Source organism: Alexandromys fortis, unplaced genomic scaffold (assembly GCF_014885135.2).
Source record: "Alexandromys fortis isolate MF-2015 unplaced genomic scaffold, M_Fortis_MF-2015_v1.1 scaffold_19, whole genome shotgun sequence".
Lineage (NCBI taxonomy): Eukaryota > Metazoa > Chordata > Mammalia > Rodentia > Cricetidae > Alexandromys > Alexandromys fortis.
The window spans coordinates 14,371,355-14,384,104 of NW_026067890.1; the positions used below are offsets into that span (position 1 = coordinate 14,371,355).

The window sequence follows — 12,750 nt, forward strand, 5'->3', positions numbered from 1 at the left end:
GGAGAGAGAGAGAGAGAGAGAGGGGAGAGAGAGAGAGAGAGAGAGAGAGAGAGAGAGAGAGAGAGAGAGAGAGAGATATCAAAAAGGGTGCCTGTGGCTCGAGAGAACCTTCCGGCCACTCCTGTTTGATCATAAAGCAATGTGCTCCCTGGCCTGCAGCTAACACAAAGCCCAGCCTTTCTGGGTGCCTCGCCTTACCTGAGGTCACCAGTTGGCACACTCAGCCTTCCACCGGGGTGTTTTCCTCATGTTATGGTTCGTTTGTTGTCAGGGTTACTGGCAATACCTGTCCAGTTGGGAGGGACCTTCCAACTGCTTCGTGTCTTTAGCGTATGATAGAGATGCCAGTGGGTTTCTTGGTATCATGCGAGAAGCTGCTGTTTTAAATGATTGACCATGCTTCATGGAAAAACTTCATCTTCCTCGGGGAGAATAGAGGAAAAGAGGGTAGAACCATATGTACAATGATATAAAATAGTAACACGAAATTTTATAAGCTCAAGGACCCAAGTGAATAAAAAAAGGTTGCTTGCTTTTCTTTATCGAGGAAACCGTATTCATGGTCAAGTGCTGTGGGCCACGGTGAAGGTGTATGGAGTAATGAGCTGGGCACGCTGTCTAACACTGCAAATACCAGCAGACCTCAGAGTGGTGACGGACCCCCAGCGGCTATGAAACACTTCATGAATGGACTTCCCCTTGAGTTATAATTCACTAGAAAGTATGTTTGGATCCATTGGGGTGGGGGGACGTCCTGTCCTGTCTCTGTGGCCTGTGGCCATAAAACACTGGTGCCCAGTTGTGTAGAGGGAAGTGTTAATGGGGACTGTTTGGAACTCAAGATCAGTTAGGCACTTAGATGGGGTGGGGGATGTTGGTATATTACCCACACTGGTGTGTGTGATCATTTGAACCTATTAGATGGCCCTTGCAGAAGCCATTTTGCCCTTATCCTCCATGGGGCACTTGGCAGCTGTGACTACATTTAAATGTTTTTTAAATTAAGCATGAATGTGTGTAGGATTTGTACCCATGCATGCAATACCCGATGGGGGCTAGCAGATGGCATCCCTTGGGAGCTGGAGTTACAGGCAGTTGTGAGTGGCCTGACATGGGTGCTGGGAACCACAAGGGTCCTGTGCAGGGGTACATGCTCCTAAACCACTGAGCCATCTCTCCAGCTCCTCACTTTTAACCTCAGACTTTCTCACAATGACTCTTTGAATTCATATTCTCATTCTCTGTCTCTCCTCCCCTTCCCTCCCTTTCTCTCTCCCCTACTCCTTCCTCTTCATAGAATAGCATCTTAGATTGGATGATGAGATCTTCAGCCAGTAGAGCTATGGGATGTCAGGTGTTAGCAGTGTGATACACAGAGTCCCAGGAGATGAGGAAGCTGCTGTGTGCAGATCACATCAGTGAGCAGTGTGGCCCCCTTTGACCTCCACATTTGGGATTCTTTTTAATAATTTATTTTTATTTTATGTGCAGTGGTGTTTTGCCTGCATGCATGTCTGTGTGAGGGTGTCAGATCTTGGAATTACAGTTGTGAGCTGCCATATGGGTGCTGGGAATTGAACCTGGGTCCTTTGGAAGAGCAGTCAGTGCTCTTAACCACTGAGCCACCTCTCCAGCCTGGATTCTTTTGATTTTAATGAAAGGGTGTCAAGTATTACTCTTCCAACACAAGTGTGCCCACCCAAGACTTAAGAAAGGGCACACAAGCCAGGGGTACTGATACACAACAATCCCAATAACTCCCGAGATAGAGGCAGAAAGACTGCCCAAAGTTCAAGGCTAGCCTTATCTTCATAGTAGGATTGAAGCCAGCCAGGGCTGCACAGGAAGACACTGTCTTAGAAACAAGTAAATCAAAAGTCATAAGTCCTAACTTATGCCATAAAAGTCATAAGTCCTAACAACCTTCCCTTAGACCCATGACTCCTGCAGACATCACTTCCATGATCTACCATAAGGCCATGTGCCAAAGAGCAGCTGGCCTTCCAATAAGGTGGACGTTGCCTATAAACCAAAGTCTCTACCTGCCATGGAGACGGTGACCCTGTAGCTGGAGGTTGCTCTCCTGCCCACCCGCTCATGAGTAACCACGCTGAGGCTTAATATTAATTATAAATGTTTGGCTGATGGCTCAGGTTTCTTACTGGCTAGCTCTACACATAAATTAACCCATTTCTAAGCACCTGTATATCACCACGTGTTCCCGTGATTTACCAGTGATGCCCTGGCATCTTACTCCTTCACCAGCTGCTGGCATCTCTCTGACTCCGCCCCTTTTCTCCATCTCTGTTTGGAGTTCCCTCCTGGCTCTTTTCTGCCTGTCTATTGGCCAAATCAGCTTCTTTATTAACCAACAGTCATAAAACATATTCACAGCATACGGAGAGGCATCCCACATCCCTACTCTGTCTTCTTTGGTCCTATTGTGAGTCCGTTGTTAGAGCCAGGAGTGTCTCTGCAGTCTGCCTCCCTACGGCTTAAGATGGAGGTTGAGGGCTCTGGAAACTGATGGATCCCCAATGAGGCAGAACAGTTCATTCGCCCAAACCTTCCTGGGTAGAAAACTCAGTTTCAGAAACTGGTTTTTAAAGACTCCCAGTTTTGTTTGACCTTCTCCGCCTGGTAATTCTGAGTCAATTCTGAGGGGCCCGCGAGGGCAGTTACTGGAGGTTTTCTCTAACAAGGCCTGTTCACAAGCATGGTTTCGGTAGGACGTTCCAGTATGGGCGCCTACAGAAATCTTAGCAAGACCTGGAGCCAGAATCTAGACCCCTCCTCTCTGAGGACCCGGAAGGCTTGCCCTGCCATCGTGACCTGAAGTGGTATTCCTCCCATACATGCTCAGACTTCTGTTTCAGGCAGTTATGGTGTCAGTTCCCCTTAAAGGATGAACCAGCATCAGTAGAGTCAGCACAGACACAAAGAGCAATCTTCTGTCCCTCCCTCGCCTAGTGCGGACTCGTTCCCATACTTCTGGCCCCACAAAACCGTCAGCAGCTTATCCAGTGTTACTTGAAAATACAACATGGGGGTCAGGGATGGAGGGATCACTTGGTGTTAAAGGCAATGGCTTTTCTTGCAAAAGATCAGAGTTTGATTCTGAGCACCATCGTGGCAGCTCACAACCCCCTGTAAATTCAGATGCAGGGTAACAGCGCCCTCTTCCGGCCTCTGCAGGGATAGCACACAAGCAGTGCTGAGATACAGGCAGGCAAAACACCCAAACACATAAAATACTTTTAACTTTAAGAAATAAAACCACAGCATAGTAGGATAAAATTCATGTCTAGACCTTTGAGAAAGCCCCTCCCTCTTCTCTGGGATCTTAAATCATCTAGTGCTTATATATAAAATGTCACCTAGACAGCAGCCACTCTTCCGGCACACCAGACTCGGCTACGTCGCTGATCCACCACCTCTCGGACGACTTGGAAAGTCTTCCTTAGTAGCTATGGGAGTGGAATGTGAGCCCGTGGCTGCCACTCAGGGCTGTTCCCAGACCGCAGCTCATTTCTCTACGTATAAAGTACCCAGGGCTGCTGTCACCCCACGGCTTCCTGTCCAGCTAGCCTCTCTGCACCCCACAAGACATACAGCTTCCTTCAGCTCGAGATCTGATCATCCGTATCCCCCAGGTCGGGTTCCAACACTGGATCCATCTTACCAGAAATACATATCCAGACAAGAACCGCTCCGGGTGACTCAGGCAGAGAAAGGGGCTGGAGGCTACAACCCAGCTGACTCTTTTCAAAGCCAATCCCCCAGCAGCTACCACTGGTGGGCTGAAATAAAACCCAGCATTAGTGCCATCAATTGGGTTCTGCTGTGGTTCAGCCTTGTTTTGTCATCTCAACAAGGTAGCAGAGAAAAAAAAAAACTAAACGGATCGGTGGGGGGAGGGGGAGCCTCTGACTATGAAACTTTGAGGCCAGTTGAAAATAACAGAACACAACCAAATGGATGCTTTCAAAGTACGGTTTTGAGAGCAAGGTGACAAGGGCTGAGGATACAGTCAGTTAGCAGAGTGCCTGACTGGTACACAGTATGTCCTGGGTTTGATCCCCAGCATTCGAAAGGTGGGGGGGGGGGCAGTAGGATCAGCTGTTCAAAGCTAATCCGGGCTCCGTAGCAAGTTTGAGATCACCCTGGGACGCACGAAGCTCTGTCGCCAGGTCGGGGAGTAGAGGGAGCACAGCAACGATCCCCTGTCCAAGCATTTTCAGATTATTATTGATGTTGTTAACAAGAAAATTAGCCCCACGGAATTAGAGCCACACCTTGTATTTTAAATACAGTGTTACTTTGGCTGAAATGTTCGGGGGGATTAAAATCAAGGTGGGATAAGACAGAAACCTGTGTCGCGTGTGTGAGGCACGTACCGCACCGAGAGAAAAAGCACACACCAGGTGTGTGCTATTGAGCAAGTCATGGTTCACACGCTGGCTTTACCCTCCTCAGGCACGAGCAGCCCAATCTCAAATGAGTTTTTGATAGCCGGCACTAGCCAAACCGAACTACCTGGCAGAACTGGTCACAGGTCCCTTTATAACATGTGCTGTTGTTGGGCGTAGGATCTGGCTGTGTGGCCCAGACGGGTCTTGAACTCACGCTCCTCCTGCACGTGCCACCCCGCTCTTAATTAACACCACCTGCTTCCACGTGACCTCGTGCTGCATCAACCAGCGTTTCCCTAGAAACCTCAAAGTCCGTGTCAGCAAGGCGAGCAATGCTTTTCCCTTTAGCCGCTGTGATTAGCAGTAACAATAAATCGTATGGACATCACAGGGCCACGGGTTTGTTTCTGTAGCATGTTTTCAAGACAATCAAGAATTTCCTTTGAAATTCCCACTTCTATTAGAGGAATTAATGACACCAAGAAGTAGCGGGAGGAGTATGTTTTTGTTGTTATTTTGTTTTATTTATTTTACTTAAACACTGGCATTGGCTTTCAATGCTATAAAAGGTTCACGCTACCATTGAGAGGCAACTTTAGAAGTTGAGGACCAGGCTCATTCCCCCAAGGATGACCAAAAACTAGTTAAGAAAGTACAAGAGATGGGAATCTTAAAATCTTACTAGGGTTTGATTTTCAGAGAGATCGCAGAAGCCCTGACTGTGGGACCTTCCTTCCCACCTGAGGTCAAAGAGCCATGGGAGGGGACAGGAGACCACTCCCGAAGTGCCAACTTGAAGAAGAGGAAAAGCTTCCAGATCCTTCCCGGGGCAGCCCCCCGAACATAATGCAAGGCAAAGATATTATAAAATGGCAAAGGGGTTCAGAGGCTGAGCTTCTGAACATCTGGCAAGATCAAAGTGCATCTCAAAATGCCATCCAGAAACAGCGTGGCGTCTCTCCCCACCCTGGGAGCCGACGGTTGTACCACTGAGTTCTATCTCTTTCCTGAAACTTGGTGGTTAAGAGAGAGCTAGGCCATCTCCAGGACGAGTGCCCACATCCTCTACAGACTCTGGTTAGAGGGTGACAAACTGAAGCCTGTGGGCCAGGGGTCACAGCAAAGGTCAAGAGCTAGCCTGGGAAGAAGCAGAGCTCTGAGGCCACAGGTGACCTAGAAACGGTGGGGGGAGGGGGAGAGAGAAGCATCAGAACGCCCCTCCTGGGTCCAGGCAATATATAGGAATAGCATCAGCCAAGTTCTAGTGTGTTGGTAAGCACAAATGCATATATGTGTGCGTTTTCTCACTTTGTGACACACTCAGATCCTTTCAAATTAATAAATTCCCTCTTACCAATCACGAAATAGGAAAGAAACTCAGCCAAGAATATCCTGACAGAACTATGGCCTGAGCCGACAAGCCCCTCCAACCTCTCTGGGGGAACAGACTGCCCGGAAGTTTACAGTCGAGATTTCCAGATTTATTCTTCTGTATTTGTCATCAAAAAAAAAAATCCAGATCCAACCCGGACTCTGCTACTAAACACCTGATGACCTTAGACATGGCAGGTCACTCACTTAAGCTCTGCTCAGGAAGCCGCTGGACCTCGGGGCTCCTGAGGTCTTCCCACACTCTATCATGGAAGACACTCTGTCAGGCCAATGATTAAAAGAATCTTATGTTATTTTACTTTGCTGGCAAAGAAGAAACAGATGTTCTTAAAAAAAAAAAAAAAAAAAAAAAAAAAAAAAAACACTCATTGTGCCCTATTTCTGTTTTACTGCTAAGAAACGCGGAAGGGCCAGGCACGGGCCAGATTCAAATACCCTCCGCTGTTCCTCCCACGCTGCCGCTTCAGTACCGGCCAGAGGCTGCAGAAGAGGGACCCCGTTTTATAATTACTTAAGCAGTTTATGATTTTAAGTTATATAGGTTTATTTATTTCCATTCCCATTTTTACAGAGTAAAAGATCGCATTTTAGTAGAGTCGATTCATAGGCACTTGGGAGCACTGATTTTTTTTTATGAGCAAACAAGAGGGACGGACAGCGATGGGGAAGGTCTGGATGGTCACGAGGATGGGCCTTTTCCCGGACACCAAGCTCAAGCTCATGTGTGCTTGCCCGCCACTCCAGGAGCCCTGTCCAGATGAGGAGTAAACAAAGGCAGAACATGTTCTGCGACACCCAGAATGTAGGCTAAGGCTTGAGGCTACAGACTGCAAGGGTACCCAGGCAGGCAAGGCCCTTAGATGCACCGGTAGGCACAACGGCTCTTATCTCCTGGGTTCAACACCCATAAACATATTCACTTTCAGAAGACCTGAGTGAAGGAGTCTAATTAATGCTTTTACAAAAACTGGCAAGGTTCAGAAAAAAAGATGCCCGCTCTAAGGCAGAGGAAAACATACAGACGCAAACAGACCGAAGCAGAGAATTAGATCTCAGTGGAGGAATCTCATTACTGCAACTAGTCAAAGGACTACTTCAAAGAGACTGCAAGGGAGGGCCCATTGAGCAGCCCATGGCGAGCCTTGAGACCACCGCCCAGAGTGCGCTCGTCCTTGTCCCGTGGCTGGCTGGCTGGGGGTGCTGCCGAGGGGCTCCTGAAGCATCACTTGTATTTGTAAAATCCTTCTCCGCTCTTCTTGCCCAGCTTCTTCTGGGCCACCAGATTATTCATGGAAGAGCTGGGCTGAAACAGGGGGTTCGCTGGGTCCATTTCATGCCAGCCTGTTGAGAGGAAGGACAAGGGCTTACTTTGGTTGGGCAGTCTCAGGGCACGCCTAGGGCACATATATGGGCCATGTAGGCCATCGTGGCAGAGATATAAGGCAACCCTCACCGGCACAGCCAACACCAATCCTACAGCGGGCACACCACTATTTACCTGTGCTGCTAGAAGGGGCTCCATGGCAGGGTGTCCTTGTTCCCCAGGACTCCCTCCACACCAAGGCAAACGCCCACAAGCACAGACAGAATCTCCCCCTAACTGACTGGCTTCCCAAGTGGGAGAGTTAGCGCTCCAGATCCGTTACATCCTGCGTTCTGCTCCCGCTGGAGCACACAGTCTCACACATCCTCCTCAGACTTCCCCTGTCAACATCTAAGACCCTCTCTTCCCGATATTAAAGGGGTTTGGTGAAATGCTGGAGCAGTCGGCTACATCCGATTTCAGAAGCTCATGCTGTCTTCCAAACCACTCCCCTTTGAAAACCGTCTGAACAGCTTGACTTCAATGGCAGTCACACAAATCAGCTCACTGATAGCACGGCACAATGTACCATTGGCATCATCCTGACTTTCATTTTGCACTGTGGTTATTTAAGATACAGCTGTTGGGGGGGGGACTGAATGGAGGATGCACAGGACCCAAGTTATACTAGCGACGCCTATGATCTATAATTCTATCCAAACGAAAGGCCACAAAGAGTTGACCTCCTAAGCAGCAGCAATATGCCATCTCCCTCCTGCTGCCGTCTGTGTGAATCTCTAGCTAGCTGCTACAGCTGAACTCGCTTTGCTCCCCCAAAGGCTGAGGATTCCCAGGGTGGCAGTGCGGAAAACGGTGGAATCTTCTTCAAGAGCTGGGCCCTGAGAAGGCACTCACGAGACTCCACCCACCCAAGTGGACTTATAATTTTCTCAGGAGTGGGCCAATCTAGTGACTAGATTCCTTCTTGAGAGAGTGGACGATTATAAACCAGGGTCATCCCGTACCCTCCCCATAGCCCTTTCTGCACATGGCTGTTTTACTTCGTAGCCTCTGCCATGTTGTGACAGAGCCAGGAGCATCTTGTCACTTGGAGCATTTCTAGCTATCAGAGCCACACAACGCTTTTCCTTTATAAAGTATCCTATCCTCAGGCATTTGGTTAGAGTAACACAAAACAGACTAGGGAAAGCAGGACTTTGGATGTCTTAAGATCCCTTGCAACCTTTTCTTAACACTACAACTTACAGTTCTAAGAGACGATTTCAACCCAGTTTTTAAGAAGAAAGAAAAGGTTTCCATTCCTACCATCCAAGATGAACTTAGTAGTATCCAGGCCAACGTAGTCAAGAAGTTCAAATGGCCCCATGGGGTAGCCAGCTCCCAGCTTCATCGCCGTATCAATGTCCTCCTTAGATGCATCACCTGCAGAGCAGAGGGCAGCCCTGAGTCGCCACCACCTCTCCTCAACTCTCCCCAGGCCTGGGCCAGTTCCAGAATCACTGGGATCGTACAGACGCACACATTCAGAATACCACCAGGATTGTATAGACACACACACTCAGAAAATCACTAGGCTCATATAGATGCACACATTCAGAAAATCACTAGGATAGTATAGACGCACACACTCAAAATCATTAGGATCGTATAGACGTACACATTCAGAAAATCACTAGGATCGTATAGACGCATACACTCAAAATCACTAGGATCGTATAGACGCATACACTCAAAATCACTAGGATCGTATAGATGCACACATTCAGAGGATCACTAGGATCGTATAGATGCACACCATGCTTTCTGCCTCCAAAATCAGAAACCGGAATCACCTGTATTACATGGCTGTCTATCTAGAATTTTGCTTCAAAGCATAAAGTAGTGGCCAATAATATGAGTGCTGAATGAAGGGCTAAAGCAGTGTATTCCACACCTAGACATGACAGACATCTCAACTGGGCCCTCTTCCTCAACAATAAATCCTTCCAAATCTAACACCTCATTTTTCAAAGCTCTAAAATAATGCCAGAGAATGTCAGTGCAATCTAAGGTGATTGCAGCGCCAGGCACAGTGGCTCATGCCTGTAATGTCAGCAGCTGGAAAACTGAGGGAAGAGAATAGTGAGCTCCAGGGCAGCCTGGACCGCCAAATGGAACCCTATAAACGCACAGAGAGACATACACAGACACAGACACTCACATGCGAAAGAAAATCCACGCGATTATTTTCTTTGAGTGATATTAAGTACTTGGTATAATCTTATACTAACATAATCCTAGCACTAGTACAACCCTAATTAGGATTGGAGGGATGCTGGAGTTGACTCCGTGGTTAAAAGAAATCGTTGTTCTTGCCCAGGACCCAGGTTCGATTCCCAGCACCCACACAACAGCTCAAAACCAGGCACACACATGGTACACAGGCATACATGCAGGGAAAATACTCAATCACTTAAAAAAGAAATTTTAAAAAATAGAATAAATATAGTCCTCCCCTCTACGAACTGAGCTATCCAAGGGCAGCACATGGAAGAAGGCTGTTTACCTCATGAATCGTGACCTATGGACACCCAGCAGACGTCTGGGTGGGCTGCTCCTTAGTGTAATCTCAATACAACAATTCTAACCTTACATAAACTGCTCTGATGTGCTCGAGAAATAAAAAGGACACACTCTGAATCATTTAGGGAGCCCAGCCTCTTTCCCCACACACATAGAAAAATAGAAATAGAGGCATCTGAGAAATCACGCTTTGAATTTTATGTCGTAGGAAAGCAAAAATCGCCATACACTTATGAATCTCATCAGGTGGTCTCACACAGCCCATCCTCCCTCCCGGTCCCACGGCAGGGTGGGGAGTCAAACCCATAGCCTCGAGTCTGCTGAGCAATCACTCCAGCAGTGAGCTCTATTCCCAGCTCAGCTTTATTCTGTTTGTATCTATTACCTACTGGGTTCTCGACACTTGCAGAGACAACGGCAAAGCAAGGTAGTGGTGATGTAATAGAGGAGGAGAGGGGGCAAACTCACTGCAGTATCTGAACCAGCTCCATAGCCCCCCTCCGCCCGAGACCCAGGTTCCAAATAGAGCTGGACCGGCACCCTAGATGGACACTACAGCGTGTGCGCAGAGGACACGGGGACGGCGCAGGTAGCTGGGCTCTGACTCCGCAGCTCACATAAGCTCTGTTCAGGTTGCGAACACTGAGATGTCCATGAAGCTACAGCTGCATTCAGATGCCAGAAGTAACATCCTGCCAGGTTCCTGCCCCAGGACGCCTTCTTCCATGCTGTGCCCTGGGCCAATCAATAAGCCTCCCTCTACCTTCAGGCCTCAGCCTCTTCCTTCAGGCTTCTGTTCAGATGGGGCCAATCAGAGCCTCCCCCTGCAGTGCACCAAACAGTAGCAGCTAGGACTGGGAGCCAGGGGCACCCCTCACCCTGCAGGTCTCCACAGTTGTCAGTCAGAGGCTCAATCACTCATTTATATAGGCGGTGTCCCCTCAAAAGAATGCAATGCCCTGGGGACAGAAATCTAACAGCAGCTAACTTAACCTAAAGCCATTTAATCACACCCAAGTGCCCTAAAGGCAACGCTATAATTCCCAACGCAGACCCTCATTTGAGGATTATTGCGGTTTCCAAAATTACGGAAAGCATAAAGCACTGTTTAAAAAAAGAAATCAGTAAACATCTACAAAGTTAACAGAATTCTAAAAAAAAATCTGTCTTAAGTAAATCAGAGTAAATAGGCAAAGAGAAAAAGACAGAAAAGCAATATATACAATATGTATATACCAATATGTATATAACAAGGAGTCACGAATGACGTACTTCCTAAACCCTTGTAGAATCCAGTACTTGAAGAGAACCTGATGCTCCTTACACACACACACACACACACACACACACACACACATACACATCACACACAAACACACCACACACACATACACACACATACACAGGACACATACACCACACACACACACGCACATACACACGCGCGCGCACACACACACAAACACCACACACAACTCTGCTTCACTCTTTCTGGCTCCCGTGAATATGGGGTCTTTACCTCAGGATAAGGAGGAGACTCCTCTTCAGAGGACTCCCCAAACCTGGATGGGTGGAGGCCCTGGGCCTGGAGACTAAGACCAGGGACCTGATGCCACAGCTGAGTTGGTTTCTGTCTCTCTGGCACCACCTGCCGGCCAGTTTCAACATTACCAGTCTTAGCTGTATACAAGTTACCAGAGAACTGCGGTACTTGAGCTAAGGTGAGGCAGGGAGTGTGGCAGTGGGGATTTTGTAGGACACCCTGCAGTGGCTAGAGGTAAGCTCATGACATCACACCCCTCCTAAGAGGAGCTAACCACGTGCCCTTGTCACCCTGTTGGAGCTGAGTGGGCACATGACAGGGACTGCAGGTTCCCACGCCTACACCGCTCTGACCCTCAAAGTTAGGACACTGCGCCCATCTGGCCTCCACCAGTCTGAAGGAACCAAGCAATGCACAGCACACATTTCTGTGAAAGAAATGTTGAAGGCTGTCAGAGGTCAGAGGTCAGAAATGCGGTGAGCCTCCATGAGGTTCTTTCTACACAGGACGTGAGAAGTGTGGTTGGTGGACATTCATGGTATATCAGCAGCTGCTCAGTTCTCTGAAGCCTCGACTAAACAGTCTCCCATACATCCTGGTTTAGGCACTCCTGTCAAAACAGCATCCACCAACCTGCAGACATACACACACACACACACACACACACACACACACACAATGCACCAATAGCACAGGACAGAAACATTCTCCCCGAGCTAGGAAACAAAGTCAGAGCACAGTCAGACACCAGGCCCCAGCAGGGTGCACGGACAGAAACAGGGAACAGTGTCTCCCCACCTCCTTGGCAATATAATACTTTCTCAGCAAGCAGGGACCAGGAGACAGGCCTAAGAAAGACATGTAGTAACCAGGGTAGCTGTCTGGCTGAGCCCCATTATAGCGACCTGGTAGGATGGGGCTGGGAGACAAAGGGAACAGTGATGACAGGGAGGCCCAAAGGTGACAAATGACAAGAGTGGGAGGATCTAGATGCTTCAGTGAAAACGCAGAGCTGTGGATAAAGACCAGGGTCTCGGAGCGCATCTAAGCACGCACTGGCGTTGGCCAGGTGAGAAGCCAAAGAAACACTAGAAGAGGCCTGGAGTCCAGAGCCCAGTGTGAAGCTGCAAACCTGGACCCGCATGACACTTAGCAGCTTCAGGACGGACAAATGTTCTGCCACAGGATCCAGCTACAAAGAGAGAGGCCACAGGACCAGTAATGAAAGGCCACCCAGAGAAGCACCAAGAGCAAGCCAAAAGCAGCCCTGGAGCCAGGTCCTATCTTTCCTGGTGTGACACAGTGGTGGCTAAAAATGGGGAGGGGCAGCGGAGGGCAGAACAGGGTCTTTAACTTAGCATCAGACACTTGGCACGTGGGAGTGGTATCAAAGGGTAGGGTGTTTCAGAGGGAAAAAAAAAACACCACGAGAAGGTGCTACATTCTAACATTACATTTATTAGAGGGGAAAAAACCCACAAATGTCTTTCAAGGTAAGCCAAAATGCCACATTCTTT

General features: G+C 48.4%; 1 protein-coding gene across 1 annotated transcript in view; it reads right to left on the reverse strand.

Moving 5' to 3' along the window:
• Positions 1–6,323: 6,323 nt before the first annotated feature.
• The window catches only part of Hadh (hydroxyacyl-CoA dehydrogenase), a 35,440-nt gene continuing 29,013 nt past the window's right edge, over positions 6,324–12,750 (reverse strand). The window contains exons 7-8 of the mRNA XM_050136516.1: positions 8,434–8,550; positions 6,324–7,145 (exon numbers count right to left, since the gene is read on the reverse strand). Coding sequence (XP_049992473.1) covers positions 7,027–7,145; positions 8,434–8,550 — 236 coding nt within the window. The 3' untranslated portion in view covers positions 6,324–7,026. The remainder of the gene's footprint in view (positions 7,146–8,433; positions 8,551–12,750) is intronic.